This window comes from Lucilia sericata, unplaced genomic scaffold (genome assembly GCF_015586225.1).
Source record: "Lucilia sericata isolate MDLA Ls3-8-SP2 unplaced genomic scaffold, ASM1558622v1 Contig000770F_arrow, whole genome shotgun sequence".
NCBI lineage: Eukaryota > Metazoa > Arthropoda > Insecta > Diptera > Calliphoridae > Lucilia > Lucilia sericata.
In genome coordinates, this window is record NW_023994766.1 from 121125 (window position 1) to 138503 (window position 17379).

The following is a 17379-nucleotide window of genomic DNA, read 5'->3' on the forward strand; positions in this document are numbered from 1 at the left end:
ATAAAAGTATTCGAAACCGGTTTTTAAAAAGTGAAAAAACCGGGTTATTCGATATTCGAAAAATCAACATTAAGAAAAAACCGACACTGGTAAAGCAGAAAAAACCGGTTTTAAAACCGGTTGAAAAATCGATTCGATCACCCTAAATTTGACACATGATCTTCTATGGTACCGGAGACGAAGTCTATTGAAAATGGTTAACATCGGGCCATTATTTCACCTAGCCCCCATACAACTGAACCCGGCGAATAGTGCTTTTAAGTTATTAATTATGTTTAATATACTCGTATCTCGACAAAAAGCTGCCAAATCAAGTTCTATACTATCCTTCATGAATTTTATAATTATAGGGTCTCATTTGACCATAACCCCTATACAAAGCCCCCTTCAAAATTTGACTTAAATGTTCACAATTTTATTCAGCAATAAATGGCTTAAGTATATCTGAGGCAAGGTACTACAATTCATCTTAAATGCTTTATTATGAAAACTAAATCACATTTTATTTTTGTAGCAGGTGTAGGGTATTATATGGTCGGCCTCGACCGACTATAATTTCTTACTTGTTTTTTATATTTAACACTTGTCACGTCATATGTATATATGTATACATACATATGTATGTATATATATAAAAAGATCTACCCAGCAGTTCGACAAAGAGTCAATGCATACGAAAAAGACAGTAATTTCCACTAATAGTTAACCACCTGGATGTTCGTAATTCGTATGTTTTGGGTCATTCGTCACGAATGTACCCTTTGTAATCGAGAATGAATACAGTCGTCACTTTAGTGTCCTCTTTGTAAGCGGGAGCGGAGACAGTCGTCTTTTTACTGTCCTCAAGTAACCTAGAGATTATACTCTTAAAAGTTGTTTTTTTTTTTGTACTTCCGAAAGACAATCGTCACTTTAGTGTCCCCTTTGTAAGCGAGAGCGGAGGCAATCGTCTCTTTACTGTCTCTTTGTAGGGTGTAGAGTGACGATTGACTTCCTCGTAGGACAAGCCCATGTTAAAATGGTTGGTCACCTGGGTAGTCAGGTGGCTAGGGGCCACCACAAGTGGTAGGTTAAGTGGTCAGTTCGGGACTGTCCCGTCGAACTGCTGGGTATAGACATTGTACTTAAAGACTTCAGTAAGTGTAAACATTTATGATGTGGCTTTTTTAAACTACCACTATAAAATGACGTATTTATGTGTTAGGTGGTGATTCATTTATATGTTGAAAAAAAAAAAAAAAATAGCAAAATATAAAAATATTGTTTTAAATCTTCATATACTTATTTTTTAAAGATCAACAAATTATATGAAATAACCTTTGATTGAAGAATATAGACCAGACTATACATTGGACTTGTGACTAGACTACAGACTAGACTTTTTGACAGACTGTAGACTAAGCTATAGATTAGGCAATAGACTGGACTATAATCTATAGTCAAGACTAGATTATACACTAGTCTATAGACTGGACTATACACTAGCATTGTTAATCCGGCTTTAAACTTTATGCCGTTTCATCATTTTTTAGGGTATAGATTTTTTTTGCCATGTCAACTTCAAATATTTATGATTTATTACTTGTTATACTGTGCAATTAATTACAACTTACGAAACATTTTAACGGAGGTGCTCATTACTATTAGGATATTTTTTTTTTTCTAATTATTAGTTACATTTTAGCAGTATGTACAGCAACATTAATTACCGAAGTTCAAACATCCTTTACAGGATAACATTACGGCCAATACGTTTGTTAATGTTTATGATCGGAGCTCTGCCTTATGAGTTTCAACATGAGCAAAAATGTTCATGGCTTGTATTTATTTGGCGACTTATACACTTTACATTCGTCGCTATCTTCTTGGTATGGATTTCAATTTTACGTTTTTTAAGTTTTCACGAAGTTTTGTACAAAGAAAATGATATGTTTTCAATTAGCATGGATATGTTAAGCTATTCCTCTTTAATCATTGTACATATGGTAATATATTGGGAGAATACATGGAAAGCCTGGCAATATAAGGAAATCTTTGATAATTTTGAATTATTACGTACAAAATTTAAATGTGAATTTCAAAGATCTATAGATATGGGTCGTATACGTTTATATGCTGTTCTTTTGTATACCCTACTGGCGGTATATATGATTATTGTATTGTTTATTATATTTATACGTTATATAAAATCATTAAATGGGTTTCGTTTAATACTTCTACAGTATGGTGACACAATACTTAAATTGAAATTAATCGAATTCTCTATATTCGTTGTAATAGTTATGGCTTTTGAAATGGAATTGAATTGTTATCTTGAACACTATATTAAGGAAATACGAAGATGTCAATTTTCCGATTGGCCTGTAAAGCGAGAACTCTTCGAACAAATATATATCTTACAAGATTTGCATAATATTCTAATAGTGAATGTTCGTTATATTGAGGAATATTGTTGCTGGAGTTTACCCGGTTTATTTTTGAAAATGTTTTTCGAATTTACCATAACAGCATATTGGATCTATTTCAGTTACGATTTTAATATACCTGCAATATTTCAGTCGTGTAAGTTTATTTTTTTTTTCGAAATATTATTCTAACTTTAATCTATTAATTTTGAAATTACAGATGGTTATAGTGTAAATACTTTAAATTTGATTATATTATTTGTTATTTGTAGCATTGGCTCGAAATGTGAAATGCTGGTAAGTTAAAATTTAAAAATATTCATGAAAATATCGAATTTTTATTTAAAAAAATCGATTTGCCCAAAACTCAAGGCTAGATTCGAAAGAAACCACTCTCGAAATCCAATCTATTTAAGATACAAATTCGAATATTTTCATTTTCTTATCTAGTTTAGTAATATACTTCTATTATTCCCTTCACCATATATATTTTGGATCCTTATAGTAGAGGAGTTTTCTGAAGACCCCATATATCTTCAGGATGCTTCAATAATTCTGTCAGACATGCTACCGCAATTTAAAATCAGCAAAATCGGTCAATAAATAATAGAGATATGATCATGTGGTGTCCTGATTGAATGAAAATATTTAAAAATTGACTTTCTGGTACTTTTTCGTTTTCCACTAGTATTTTTTATACCCTACACCACTTTAGTGGGGAGGGTATATTGGATTTGTGCTGATATTTGTAACATATAAAAATATTCGTCCTAGACCCAACTTAAAGTATACCAATCGGCTTAGAATCGTTTTCTGAGTCGATTAAGCTATGTCCATCCGTCCGTCTGGCTGGCTGTCCATGTAAACCTTGTGCGCAAGCTACAGGTCGCAATTTTCAAGATAATTGGATGAAATTTGGCACGCACGTTTTATTTGACCCAAGGACGAAGCCTATTGAAAATGGTTAAAATCGGTCCATTATTTCAGCACAGAACCGCCCGAAAAGGGCTTCTGAGCTCATAATTATGTTAAATATACAGATATATCGATAAAATACGGCACAACTAAGTTTTATAGAAGTCTTGATAACCCTGCCAAATTTCATAAAGATCGGGCCCCATTTGACCCTAGCTCCCATACAAAGTCCCCTTCAGAAAATTACTTGAATGTCCCAAATTAACTTATAAACACAAATATCGCGATGAAATTCAGCACAATAAAATATTATGTAAATATAAATATATTCACAAAATTTTATCGGGCTTGGTCCATATTTGCCCCTAGCCCCCATATAAAGCCTCTTTCAGAAAATTAGTTTTTCATCCATAAATTGCTTAAATGTATCGGAACAAGGGAATATTGAAGATAAATGCGATATTATGAAAAATAAATCACATTTAATATTCATAACTGGTGTAGGGTATCATATGGTCGGCCACGCCCGACTATACTTTCTTGTTTTTTTTTTTTTTTTTTTTTTGTAATAAAAGAGGTATTGGTTGGTTTTGTTAAACGCACTATGGTGAAGGGTATATAAGATTCGTCACAGCCGAATATGTATAGAACTCCAACTAACTTCTACTATGTTATTGTTTAAGGATAAACAATTGACTAATATGTTACATATGATCAAATACGAACGCTATGATCCCTTCTTGAATGCTTGTTTAAATGAAATCTCATTGCAAATGTTGCATCAAAAACTCTACTTTACTGCTGGTGGTTTTGTCGATGTAAATTATTCATTTATGGGAAAGGTAAGTGAAAAAAGATTAATACATATTAGAGTTTTATCGGTATCGCGTTTTGTCCTTCACCACAAACCCAAAACGTGTAAATATTCTTAGAAATGGGGAATGTGTTTAGTAGGGTACGTTCGTAAATACATTAGTTTGATTAACAATCCTCTGATTTTGATCCTTACAAAAAAAGCGTATTCTTCGGAACTGTAATGTTTATAAATTCTTAAACTTAAAACACTTATTGATATTTTCTTAATATTTTTTCAGTATATATTTTCAGCTATTTGTTATATAGTAATTTTAATACAATTTCACATGTCCGTATAAAGGAGAATAAGAAAAAAACACTTTTAGGTATGTAGTTATATTTTGTTTATTACACATAGTACATAAATCATTTAAAACTAAAGTTAATACTATAAAACTAAATAGTTTTTTTTTGTTTTATGTTAATGAATTGGCAGTCATGTGTATGGTTGTATTGAATAATGAAAAAAATTTACATTAAAAAGTTTATTTTTGTTTTTTTTTTTTTCCAGGAGATGGTTGGTAGAGATGTTTAAAAATAAACTACAAAGACAGATAGAAGAAAAGATAAAAATATAATTAATTTAATTGCTTTAAGGATAAAATGAATAGAAATTTAATAATTTTTTTTTTAAAGAAATCAGCTACGAAATTTATAATCAAAATATATTCATAGTCTAACATATTTTGTAGAACATCATTTTTAATTTATTTATTAAAAATTTTAATTTATCATAAAATATAACAAAAAAATTATTTACCTTTTAAGGAATTGCTGTTGTTGAGCCGAACAATAACTTGAAGTAAAATTTGTTTAATTTAGTGCACTCCTTTAACTAGAAAAATAATAACATAAAGAATTTAAATTAAAATGTATTTCAATACTTAATAAGTAAAGTTTTAAATAGCTTAAACGTTTTAAACACAATTTTTTTATCAGTTAATTTAATTTTACACAAATCATGGTTTAAAATCATAGGTGTCCCAAGGTAAAATCTCTAATCATCATTAAAGTGTTTAAAATATTTATGTTATTTAATACGTATTTATAAAAAACTTACCTTTTTCTACAAATTTCTCAAAATTTAAACAGCCTTAACCAAATCCTCTAAATAAACTGCAATAAAAAAACGAAATATTTATTAAAAAGATATGTCATAACTAAAAAATCTTAAGATTTATTTAAGAAAAGTAATAATCAGTTATAAGTTATAATCAAAGTAAATTCTTTAGTCTAACATATTTTATAAAAACATCATGTTAATAAAAGGTAAATAAACTAATTAATTACAACTCTTTAATTCACCTTATGCTACACTACGAACGACATGTGTTCCCTCTTTCCATCCTTTGATTTTAACGTAAGTCTTAGAAATAAGCTGGAAAAAGAGAAATAATAAATAAATGTTATTAGTTTTTAATATTTTACAGCTAGTTTAAAGAATTAAATTTTATTTATAAATTTGTTATGCTCAGTTTTAATATAGATTTACACTAATCATAAAACAATTCATAGGTGTCCCAAGGTAAAAACGTTAATCATCACGTACATAACAAAATTTTCTTTTAATATATTTTTTTTAATCACAAGTTTTTAGACCCCATCTTTAAAATAAACAACTTCTTTTCTTTACTCACCTTATTAATAATAAATAAATTACACCAACACGCCAACCAACTTAGAAGGCATAACGTGTTCTAATATCTTCTAATTTCTTGCAAACTTGATTTGGCGTACGGAACATATCAGCAGCTATAGACTTCTGTTTAGCCGGATCTATTGATAGATATTGTTCGCATAGATCACCGTCTATAACATTTTTAACCGGATAGTAAGCACTACGATAACTCAGATGATCACGACCACACAATGGTGGATTCTCATTGCGCATATGCATTTCGAGATGTTGAAAGAAATCGAAATCTTCACGACTTGTAAAGGGTACAAATGCTCCAACGGTACCACTAAGAGTGGTATAAATCATGGCTTCTGAACCACCCGGTATAAGTGTAGACTTCTGCAGCGACATAAGAATCTCACCCACATGGAAGGTGGAAATATTTTCAGCTTTTTGTGAAGCACCCGAAAGTAGACCACGATCCCATAAAGATTTTGTGCCTGTAGGATCTTCATCGACATCATCTGTTACGGAATGTGGTAAACGTTGTATGCTCATATTGCCAAACTTATCACCAATAGCTATGGTATCATAATCCAACAATGTAGTAGCTGTTACCCATCTGGGATGGGTGTCATCGGCGAAAATGATCAATTGATTTTCAGCTCTTTTATAGCGTATAAAGAATATAGATTCTTGAACATCTGAGGCATAAACACGATGACCCATGGCTTGTATATTGACTATTTGATAGGGTATATGTTTATTTTCACATTTACGCAAGAGCTTTTTCTTGCCCAAATCATAAATACGCAAAATACGACCACAACCGGCCAATAGACGTCCCTGGAAACCGCAAAGAGCACCAGGTACTTCCTCCAATTCGGTACGATGCAAGAAATCCAATTGAGAACATGTCGGATCAATTTTGTAAATATCTATAAAACCTCCATTTGTAATACGAGGATTCAACAGCAGCTCTTTAGCTATACCCACTGCTAGATAGTAGCGTCCGTCTTGAGCCACCGAAAACTTCAAAATAGCCATAGACATAATGGCCTCATTTTGTGTTAAGGGTATTTTGAATAGTGTTTGTCCATGTATGGGATCTAATGCACGTATTTGTGAAGCCCATAGACCTACACCAGCTTTGGGAGCAGAAAATATATCTTCGGGTAAGACTTCATTTATAAAAGCATTTGCCATTTCATTGGCCAATTCACGTTCCTCCTCGCCAGCTGCCATGCGCATTTCTTCGGCCATTTGCTGTTTGCGGGCATTTTTAGTTTCTTCCGTATAAGCATTATGATCTGTTTCGGCTATAATCATGCGTCCAGTATCGGGATGTATGACAAATGTTCGTGGGGTATATTCCAAACCAAAGGAAACCTGGTTGAAAACAGCTCCCAGCTTTTCTAGAGCCAAAATACGCAGTGTATTTGTTGAAATTGCCACAATACCTTCACTACATTGTTCACTCGAAAATCCTGAGGCATATTCCAAGGTCTCATACGATAGAGGTGTTAAATGGAAACGATTTTGATAATAATATGATAGCCAGGAACGACTAGACATGGCCAATACTGCTTCTGAGCCCTGCATGCGTATGCGGAAAAGTTTTACGGGCCTGGAACCCAAATAACGAGTACGTGTATCAGCTAAATCTCCCGAAACTGGATCCAAAACTGTACGCAATAAAACACCATTGCTGAGACCGATATTTAAGTATATGGTGCCTCCCTTTGAGGGTACATTTGAACGTTCATTGGGTTCATCATTGGCACTTGATGAACTTTCGGTGTGACCCATCTCTACTAAACAAAGAGATTCAGCTGGTGAGGGTAAAGCTTGCATAGAGCAGGGAGTTAAACAATCATTAGGATCCAAAGAAATAATGCGCACAGTATTGTCAGATAAACCAACAGCTAAGAACCAAGAACGTTGTTCACCTTCCGGTACAGTACCCAAAGCCATGCACATTATTTCGGCTGGCATTTCAGAGCGTTCAGTGTATTCATTAAGTTCGCCCGTCTACAAAGAAACACACAAACAAATAAACAAAACTTTTAGAAATATGATAAAAAAAAGTTAAAAAAATTAAAAAAGAAGTAAATAAAACTCAGCACTGCAGGACACATAGTGTCTCAACACGATTGTTCTTAATGGTGTTTTTGTCATCAGAGTTATATTTTCTAGCTATTATCTATCTAATATTTGAAAAATACTTACAGCATCCATTTCAAAATAGACCAATTCACGACCCGACAGTGTTATTACCACCTGCCTTTGATTGACGGCACATTTGGTTATAGATTTTTTGCCGGGCGCACGCCATTCATTAACACGTTTATCCGAACGTATGTGACGTATACCATCTGGATATACTTGCACTAAAGCATCTTCACCTAACGAAGCACAACATAAAGTGGGGGTAGTACCCAGAAAACCACTATCTGTAACTTCCTCTACTGTCTCACCAATACTCAATACCAATGTAGCATTTACGAAGGATACTATAATATAGGCATCAAATTCATCTGTAGAGTTGGAGGAAAAAAATAGACAAAGAAAATTTACATTTTAATTAATTGTTCTTTTAGTTTTTTGCAATTTAAGTCTTTGAATAAAGGCCTAACAATATTGTTTTTGTTAATAATCAGATATCAAGGTTGAAATCAAATAAATTCAGCTGAAACACGGTGATAAATCACATCATTTAAAAACAAAAACCATATGTTAAGTTCCTTTTAAACAAATTTATTTTATAGATCAGTAAGTAGTAGTGTAGTATCTGTGCTTATTTTTTGTTCTTTTACACAGCTTTTTATCTGTTTTTAAATGTTAATTTATTTTTATTTTATGAAAATGTTGCCTTACCTATATTTGAGTAACTGGTTTAAATATATTTTTGTTTAAATATTAAAGAAGTAGTAGAGAGGGGAAGTTTTGTGTGCAAACAACTCTTTTTTCAAAACACTAGACACACTCTTGTGTGTCTAATGTCTGGTGGGTTGGGGTTTAATTTTGCATTTATTTGCTTTATTTTAATCTCAAAACCACTCGGCTTTTTTCAGCACACAAGAGTTCAAGCGCCTGAAATAATAAAAAGAACTGGTGTTTGATATTCTTTCTTTTTTTGCACAAAAAAATATGATTCTATTGTTTAGTAGAAAAAAAAATATATGGATTTTTTATGATAAAATTCAAAATCACCAGCTTTTATTTAAAAAAATTACACCAGCAAAGAGTGTGTTATGATATAGAGTAGAGAAGTAGTAAACAACACCAAACAAATATAGGCATAAAATGCAAACAAATTAGAAATTAGTTGAAGTTACATTTCAAATTGCTTGCATTTTCTTAATATATTTTATGTATATTATAGATTGCCAGTTCGATTAATGAGAGAAAAACCATATTAAGTTATATAAAAAACTTACCATCAACACGTTTTTTAACAGTCCATACGGCATTTGGATTACCGGGTAGTTCAGAAACAGCCATTTCAGATACTTCTAAGCCATGGCGTAGCACACGCAAAGAAGATCTAGGACCACGGCCACATAAAACATATAATTGTGGTGTATCTTCATTGGCCAAATCAGCAACTTGTGATGATATAATGGGTGAAAATGAGGGCATTTCATCAACCATAACCAAATTCTTTAAAGGTCGGGGAGCAAAGAAAAAAGTTTCACCTTCCTCTAAAGGCATGGCTGAACTAAATTCTGGTTCATCATCATCATCACCCAAATGGGCAATTTGATAAAGATAACTATAATAAAAGAAACAAATTAATATACAAAATAAAACACTTCTTTTCAAAGAAATGTATACTTACTGGTTGCCAAATTCACAAGCGACAAACAGAAAACCAGTCTTTAAAACACACATTGATACAGCTGGAGGTACAGTATCAAAATATTTCAATTTAATTTCTGATACTACATCATCATCCGTTTCCAGTGTTACTTTAAATATATCACCTTGTTCGGTTTGTACTAAAAAGAAATACATGCTTTTTGTACGATGTGTTGCAGAACATATGAAAATCATGCCACGTTCTGGATCATCCAAATCATTACGTCTGCGTGGTATGGGACAACGTATATCATGTTGATCACCCAAATTTTTGTACGTTAAGTAGTTTTCAGAGCAAATTAATACACCAGAGGGACCATCATTACCGCCTGGTACTGATATAAGGAAATTTGCATGTTCTTCTAAGGGTTCTGAATATTTACGTACAACATGATTTAGACCCAAATCCAATTCGTAGAATGTAAGAGTTTGTTGGGTACGTTCAGCAGCATCGCCTAAAATTAAAAGAAAGAGCATAAAGGATATTAATGAAGTTGCTTTTTTTCAAAACTTAAGCATAGTAAAAAAGTAAAAAATATGTAGTATATTTCTAAAAATGAGTCCTAAATCAGCTTTTAAACGAATTACAATGATTTTTTCAGATAGCCACATAGACTTTATTTCATTTATTTGTAATACAAAGCCTACAAAGACCAAAATATTGATATTACACAGCAACTAACGCCTTTCTTTGTTTATAAAAATATAAAAACTAGTTCAGATACGTTTTTACAAAAAGTAGTCAAAGTACTACTTCTTTTTAATGACAGAAAAATTGTTTAAAAAATACATTCTAGAAATATTCAATATTGTAAGCGACATATCAGTGAAGTATTTGCAAAGAAAGTAATACAAATACCAATGGTTCAGAAGCTTTGTTAAACACATTTATCTTACACTTAGCCAAAGTCAATGATTAGGCAAATGAAATCCCAAAAACTGGCATGTCTAATAAGTGTAATAAAAGATTACCAGAAAAAAATACATTTTAAAATGTAAACAAAAAGTATTTAATAAAGATTTAAGTGAAACAATTCTTATATCGATTCGATTCTATTATTCCTGAGAGGTTATTTAGTTTCGATTCGAAGGAAAAATTGAAAACAATTATGTCTTCAACAAACAAATAAAAACACTTTATAATCGAATCGAATTAAGTTAAGATAACCTTAATATATATTGAAAATCTAACAACAAATCTTTCAAATTGTTTGAAATAAAAACTCCTTTTAAAACAAATATTACTTACTATCCAGCTTAAATTCGTAAAAGTTTGTTTAGAAAATGTAAGCAACATATCAGTGAAGTATTTGCAAAGAAATAAATACAAATACCAATGGTTCAGATGCTTAGCGTTTGCACACTTTTATCTAGCACTTAGCCAAAGTCAATTATCAAGTAAATTATCCCAAAAACTGACATGTCTAATAAGTGCCACTTTATATTAAAAAAAAAAACTCACCTGAAGGATCATTATCGGCCTCTTCATAATCAATTTCCAAACAAGCAAACATAGGGTTATCAAAACCCACATCTACTCCCACCATATGATAGGTAAAGGTATTTGATTTATGAGCTTCCAATGGTGAAGAAATGGTCAAACGTGCTTGGGCATCTCGATTGAGTATATAGGCTAGTTTTTGTTTTTCTACTGCACCAATCATAACAGCACGTCCTTTGGGATCTATGGCCAAATATTGGCCGGGAACAATACGACGGCAACCGGATTTACCAAAGGTTTCCTGATGAACCTTATCCAAGCAGTTTTTGGTCGGATTATATTCCAAAATGACAATGCGTCCAGAATCAGAGCCAACCACAATATAATCTAAAAGTTGCAAACAAACAACATAATTTAATCCAAATTAAATCATTTGTACAAATTTCTTGTGTATTACAATAAATTGTATCTCGAAGTTTCAGTTCGATATGATATTAAATGAATCACATCAAATGCGACGCCAAGATTTTATATTTTCTCTAGCACTTAGTCGTGTTTACAAAGACTTACTGAAATTCCAGAATTTTCTAAGAAATCTCAATAGGGATTTGTGCCTGTACATAAGAAACTAACAGGAAAATAATAACGGCTGCTTACCTTTAGTGCCACCAGTCAAACGGAATGACATCAAAGATCTAATGCAGCCGAATACCTCAGTGGAGAGTACGGTATGTACTTTGCCAGTATTCGAGTCAGGTCTAACAAGTTCCAAGGATTTGCCACGTGATAACAAAACTTCTTGCTGTTTACTGCCGGAAAAATTTCCATGTACAGCATGGGTAATGCCGGTGGCTTTTTGTAGGGTCAGATTATACAAATACATTTTCAATTCAATTCTGTAATAGACACAAGCCGAATGAAAAATTGAGGTTAGCACATATAGAAATTCACATTAATCTTCGAGGTTAGGTAATTAGTGAAAATTTGTCCTGTCCTCGTAATTCCAGGGTGATAGTAGGGCAAATGAGCTTCAGTACCACCTAACGATGCAAATGAACAGTAAAATAATAATCTTGCACGTTAAAAATTGCGACCAAAGCACAGAAATTTCTATGACCCTGGAGATACATCGTGCCTACTAAAAATTTTCCAAATACTAACAATAACTACTTTATTATTATGTATATATTACCTTTATCCTATTTCAAGTAACATTAATCTTTCCTAAAACTAGGATGCTTGCAGATTAAAATTCCTGTTTTGTCAGAAGGGTTTACTGTACAAAATTGCTTAGCGCTAGTTTCTATAACGCGCTACGCCATTTTGTTAACAATTTTCCCACAAATTCTCTAAAAAATACCAGATGCTCGTGCTTCGCCGGTTGAAAATAAAATGAACGCAGCCCGATTTTTTCGTTAAATTAACGATTAAATGAACTGCGGCTAACTTCGTTATCGTGGTGAAATAATAAGGTGAAGTCAATTTAAGTGCTGCCAGATTACCGATATGATGACTTTTTGAGCCAAAAACATAAATTTCCGAGTTATTAAAAAAAAAACAATCAAATGGGCTAGAAAAGAAAAATAGAAATATTTCATTATCATGGATTACGATTTTAATAACTGTGTAGCTTTCCACACCACCAAGCAAAAGCGACACCTCTGTATACTTTGTGGAGGTACTAGATCGGACGCGTTGCCAATTATTTTTAATGGCTGGCATACCCAATAGGCCTAAAACCATTTAAATTTACACACAATAAAATTTAAAAACAATTAAATATTTACAAAGAATTAAATATTTACAAAGAATTAAAATTTACAAACAATCAAATTTTACAAACAATTAAAATTTAGAAACAATGTGGATAAATTTACAAACAAATAAGTTTTACAAACAATTTAAATTTACAAACATCTACGTGAACCAAAAGCAAAACATATGAAAAATGTTGTTGTTGCCGAGCTGCCACCACCTTATGTGAATTCGCCTTGAACATCTACGTGAACCAAATGCAAAAACAAATTACATGGGAAATTTTGTTGTTGCCGAACAGCTACCACCTTATGTAAATTCGCCTTGGCTGTAGCCATATGTTTACAAATAATAAAACTTAACCTTACTTTTAAAATTGACAAAGTTAAAAAAATGAGTGAACCACCGGCAAAAAAACAAAAATTTCAATACAAGAAAAAATTCTATCAACCCAATAGGAAGCAATACTTGGAAGTGGGTCACAAAGGTTTCCTAGCCACCTGTAATTTCAATGAAAAAGACTGCGTACGGGAATGTTATAATATATTGAATCAGTATGCTAACGAATTGTATGGTCCAGAGGAAGATGAACAGAAAGAGGTAAGCAATGATCAAATAGCTCAGAAAAAACAGGAAGCCAATGATGAAGAGCATGCTACAGATGATATTGCTGACGTATTGCAAAAACAAATCGATGCCACACAATTGAAAATTAAAACTCCCGGCAAACGTCGCTTCCAAGCTGTTGATACCGGCGCCTCGAATTGCGTTTTTATTAAAACCACACTCGATGATCCCGTAGCAATGGCAGGCCATATTGTTAAGGATATAGCAGAAACTAAACAACAAAAAACACGTCATCTCTTACGTTTAGTGCCCATAGATGCTGTGTGCAAAGCCAATGACAAAGATATTGTAAATACCGCCGGACAATTATGTGACAAGTATTTCCTCAAGGAGCCCACTACATTTTCCATAGTTTTTAATAAAAGATTTAATAACGATATAAACCGTGACCAGATGATACGTGAAATTGCCGATTTGATACACGCCAAAAACATAAAAAATAAAGTGGATTTGAAACACGCTAAGAGGTCGTTGATTGTGGAAGTTATTAAAGGTTTATGTTGCCTGTCGGTCGTAGACGATTATATGGGCATGAAAAAGTACAACTTGGTGGAATTAGCTAGAGCTAATCAGGAATACAACAAGGATGAAAAGAAACCTGAAAACGATTCGGAGACTACAAATATAAGCAAAGAGAATACTGTCGTTGCGGAATCTTTCACTAAGCAGGAGGAGAAAGATAATAACTCCTCCGAAGAGGAAGCTAAAAATAATGTAACTAGTGCAAGCGAAGAAAATGTAAATAAAACTTAGGGTTTCTCCAAACTAAAATTAAATTTTATTTTTACCAATAAACATTATTAATGTTATTAAATCCTTCATTATCAATGCTTAAAAAATGCATAATGCTTTAAAAATAGGCCAGCAATAACTAAAGTTCAAAATCGTTTAGTAAAACTATTGGAATGTACAACATTCCCAGCCGCAACCTTAAAAGTATGACTACATTGTATATAACCAAATATTTGTCTCTTATTTTTTTTATTGCATCACTTTGGCAGGGGTTTTCTTTAGGAGTAGACCAACGGTATTATTAATTTTTTCGTAAGCCATAAACATTAAAGCGGCCGTTAAGACAGTTTGTAGAATTTTTGCTTCCATGCCCCGGAATAGGCCTCTAAAGCCTTGATGTTTTACTATATCCAATATCATTTGTATCATGCCAATTTCATTTGCCCCAGTGGCTTGTTTTGATGACGAGGGTCCACTGTGGCTACCATGCTTTGTACGATGTCTCTGTTTGGTTTGCACCAATTGTAGGGGATAGGTTAAGACGGTGGCAAAGGCTTTGGCGGCAGCACCAATAAGAAAATAACCCAAACTAGAGATTTCTGTTTTACCAGAAATACGTATTAAATTACGCTTCAACAATTCGTACATCATAAACTGTAATGAAGGATTCGATACCAGGATCAATGACGGTATGGTCCCAGACCATAAACCCTTAACGCCTTCTGTTTTAGCTACATACTGTAGACCCGAGAGAAGGCTTTTATAATACTTGTTAACTTCATCGGAAGTGCCGGCTACATCACGCATACGGCATCTGGTATTAACAACCCAAAATGGTGTTGTTGTAAAGACGTTTATTATGCCAGCTATGGCGCCCAACATTAAATCCTTTAGAGCGCTCTGTTGTCGTTTATCGCCTCCACTAGCTAGAGCTTTTAAACTGTGAAAAGTGTAGAAATAGACAAAGTTAGAAATGCATAAACTCTGTAAAACGGGTCCGAGACCACGATATAGTGATTGGAATCCCTCGCCCAAAACAATTTCCTTGATGACTTTCATGGTACTGCGTGCCTCTCCGGTTTTATCGGGATCTTCCACTGAAAAGAGGTGTTTTGAATGTTATAAAATATAGAATTTCTGAATTATAGTCTACCCTACAGTCCAGACCATAGGTACGCCAAGACTACAGTATGGACTATATTCTATAATCTGGCCAAGTCTAAACTATAGTATATCGTTACCCTATATTCAAAAAGTGCTAAATCAATAAAGTCTAGTTTTCAGGAAAGCAAAAAAACTATTTAATTCGTGAAATATTGCACTAAAAGACAATATTTCTTCCATAATACGTTTTTAACATACTTACTAATTCTTACCTATAAAAAAATGTTAATATTTTGCACATTTTAGCGACTTATTTAAGATAGCACTTTTTGGTCGACAAAAAAATAAATATTTGTTCTAAGTTAGCATGTTTTGTTCAAAGAATAGAACAAAAATTTCTTCTAATAATATGCGTTATTTTATAATTTTATGAAATGTTTTTTTTTTTTTTTTTTTTAAAGGGATATAAGTCAAACCAATAAGTCCAATAAGATGTATTTACACCATTTAAGTAGAAAAACTCATGGCATATCTGCTTGTTTACTATTCCTTATTCTCAGTACAAATATTTTAAATTATGAAAAGTTTTTGAATATAAAAAGTACCAATATTTTTTGAATAATACTCCATAATTTGCACATTTAAAGACTTTTTTATAATAAAAATTATAAATTGCAACCATAGAATATTATAGATCTTAATGTTATAAACGATTTCTGAAATAACTTTACATTTTTCGGAAAAACATTATTTAAAGTCTAAAACTGGCTTTATATACAAATATATAAATGATAATATCTTAAAAACTATACATTAAATTTATTAATCTTCACCTGTTTTGTGTTCAGCATGTTGTTAATATACAAAATAAATTTTAAATAAATTTGAAGTTTTAAAAATTTTTTTAAAATTTGTATGGAAGTTAGCACTTATTTTCTTCAATAAAAATTTAACTTTGAGATAGCATATTAACAAAAATTGTTGTTAAAAGTGCAAAAATTACTTTTTTGGTTTCAAATTTATACCAGACGTGGATCATGCATTGAGGAATCCTTTTGCATCAAAAACTCACTTTGCCCAAAATTGAGTTCGCACTTTTTGAATATAGGGTCACGATATATTTAAAATATGCTATGTACTAAAGATTTGTTTATCACAAACTTACATTGTAATCTTGAACGTACGGTATCCAAGGGATAAAAAGTTGACATGGCTATGCAACCACCCTAAATATTTAAAAGAATTTGGATTAATATTTCTTTTCACGTTAAGCTACATTGGTCCAATAATATAGAAGCGTATTTAGTACATTTGTACATACACATAAAAATATCAATACTTACAGCAGCTCCTGACATGGCATGTACCCATGATTCGTATGTAAAAACTTGACTTAATTTGGAAGAAGCCACCATTGTTATTTTCTGTTTTAATACACAAAATATCTTGGAAATAGTATATCGTTTAATTCAATTCTATAGGTATTATTTCTGTTCAAAGTTCACCTTTGAACTTTTTTTATTAATAATTTATGTGTATTCCCCAAACATTCGTCGCACTTGCTGTGGTATTGTTCTATATTTTGTATAAACAAAAGAAAGTTCTTCCAAACACCTTAACGTTAGTTACACAAATGATTAGATTTTTTTCTATTTGAATATTAATTCATCAATAATCAAATGGTTTATTGTATATTTTATGTTGGTGTAGAAGTTCTTTTTTTTGTAATCGTTGAGTAGTTTAGTTTGATTATATTTTCATTTTGGAGAGAATAGATTAGATTGATTTGCTCACTGCCGGTATAGATTATTTTTTCATATAATTTAGTATATATTTATTTTTGTGCTCTGTAAGAAGTTTGGTTTACATTTAAATTAATGTTAATTAATGAACATTTTCTAAAAAAAAAACTTTTTTATGTACATTCAATAATGTAAATTCTTTGCAAAAAGAAATGTAAATTGGCATACAGACATACAGAGTTATAGCCAGGGTGGTTGCCAATATTACAACAATTACAATAACAACTGTTTTTATTTGTTCTCCCGAACTGTCAAAGTACACAT

At 32.0% G+C, this 17379-nt stretch overlaps 4 protein-coding genes across 5 annotated transcripts; 2 read left to right on the plus strand and 2 right to left on the minus strand.

The window, feature by feature from the left end:
• The first annotated feature begins 1688 nt into the window (after positions 1–1688).
• On the plus strand, positions 1689–4474 carry LOC119607965 (putative gustatory receptor 98a). Its single transcript, XM_037962141.1, has 4 exons — positions 1689–2562; positions 2626–2702; positions 4004–4162; positions 4415–4474. The coding sequence occupies exons 1-4, from the start codon at positions 1689–1691 to the stop codon at positions 4472–4474; spliced, it is 1170 nt and encodes a 389-aa protein (XP_037818069.1).
• Positions 4475–5510: 1036 nt separating this feature from the next.
• Positions 5511–12540, minus strand: LOC119607964 (splicing factor 3B subunit 3). Of its 2 annotated transcripts, XM_037962138.1 has the most exons (8): positions 12288–12540; positions 11753–11991; positions 11117–11482; positions 9635–10109; positions 9234–9568; positions 8023–8330; positions 5813–7824; positions 5511–5553 (listed from the first exon to the last, which is right to left on the minus strand). In XM_037962138.1, exons 2-7 carry the CDS (start codon positions 11976–11978, stop codon positions 5854–5856), a joined length of 3681 nt encoding a protein of 1226 aa, XP_037818066.1. In that variant the 5' UTR covers positions 11979–11991; positions 12288–12540; the 3' UTR covers positions 5511–5553; positions 5813–5853. The 2 variants fall into 2 exon arrangements, with proteins under 2 accessions (XP_037818066.1, XP_037818067.1); XM_037962139.1 differs by lacking the exons at positions 5511–5553; positions 5813–7824; positions 8023–8330 and adding an exon at positions 8706–8886.
• A 610-nt stretch (positions 12541–13150) lies between these two features.
• Positions 13151–14248, plus strand: LOC119607970 (THUMP domain-containing protein 1 homolog). Its single transcript, XM_037962150.1, has one exon. The coding sequence runs from the start codon at positions 13244–13246 to the stop codon at positions 14228–14230; it is 987 nt and encodes a 328-aa protein (XP_037818078.1). The 5' UTR covers positions 13151–13243; the 3' UTR covers positions 14231–14248.
• LOC119607971 (peroxisomal membrane protein PMP34) lies at positions 14233–17293 on the minus strand. The gene is made up of 3 exons (XM_037962151.1): positions 16657–17293; positions 16479–16539; positions 14233–15306 (listed from the first exon to the last, which is right to left on the minus strand). Exons 1-3 carry the CDS (start codon positions 16726–16728, stop codon positions 14459–14461), a joined length of 981 nt encoding a protein of 326 aa, XP_037818079.1. The 5' UTR covers positions 16729–17293; the 3' UTR covers positions 14233–14458.
• Between the last annotated feature and the right edge of the window lie 86 nt (positions 17294–17379).

Coding starts and splice junctions, on each gene's coding strand:
- LOC119607970 (XM_037962150.1), top strand. CDS start 13,244: ATGAGTGAACCACCGGCAAAAAAACAAAAATTTCAATACAAGAAAAAA.
- LOC119607964 (XM_037962138.1), bottom strand. CDS start 11,978: ATGTATTTGTATAATCTGACCCTACAAAAAGCCACCGGCATTACCCAT. Junction 10,110..11,116: donor GGCCGATAATGATCCTTCAG/GTGAGTTTTTTT, acceptor TTTTAATTTTAG/GCGATGCTGCTGAACGTACC. Junction 9,569..9,634: donor GCTTGTGAATTTGGCAACCA/GTAAGTATACAT, acceptor CTTTTATTATAG/TTATCTTTATCAAATTGCCC.
- LOC119607965 (XM_037962141.1), top strand. CDS start 1,689: ATGTACAGCAACATTAATTACCGAAGTTCAAACATCCTTTACAGGATA. Junction 2,563..2,625: donor ACCTGCAATATTTCAGTCGT/GTAAGTTTATTT, acceptor TTGAAATTACAG/ATGGTTATAGTGTAAATACT. Junction 4,163..4,414: donor ATTATTCATTTATGGGAAAG/GTAAGTGAAAAA, acceptor ATATTTTTTCAG/TATATATTTTCAGCTATTTG.
- LOC119607971 (XM_037962151.1), bottom strand. CDS start 16,728: ATGGTGGCTTCTTCCAAATTAAGTCAAGTTTTTACATACGAATCATGG. Junction 16,540..16,656: donor ATGCCATGTCAGGAGCTGCT/GTAAGTATTGAT, acceptor TTAAATATTTAG/GGTGGTTGCATAGCCATGTC. Junction 15,307..16,478: donor CGTACGTTCAAGATTACAAT/GTAAGTTTGTGA, acceptor ACCTCTTTTCAG/TGGAAGATCCCGATAAAACC.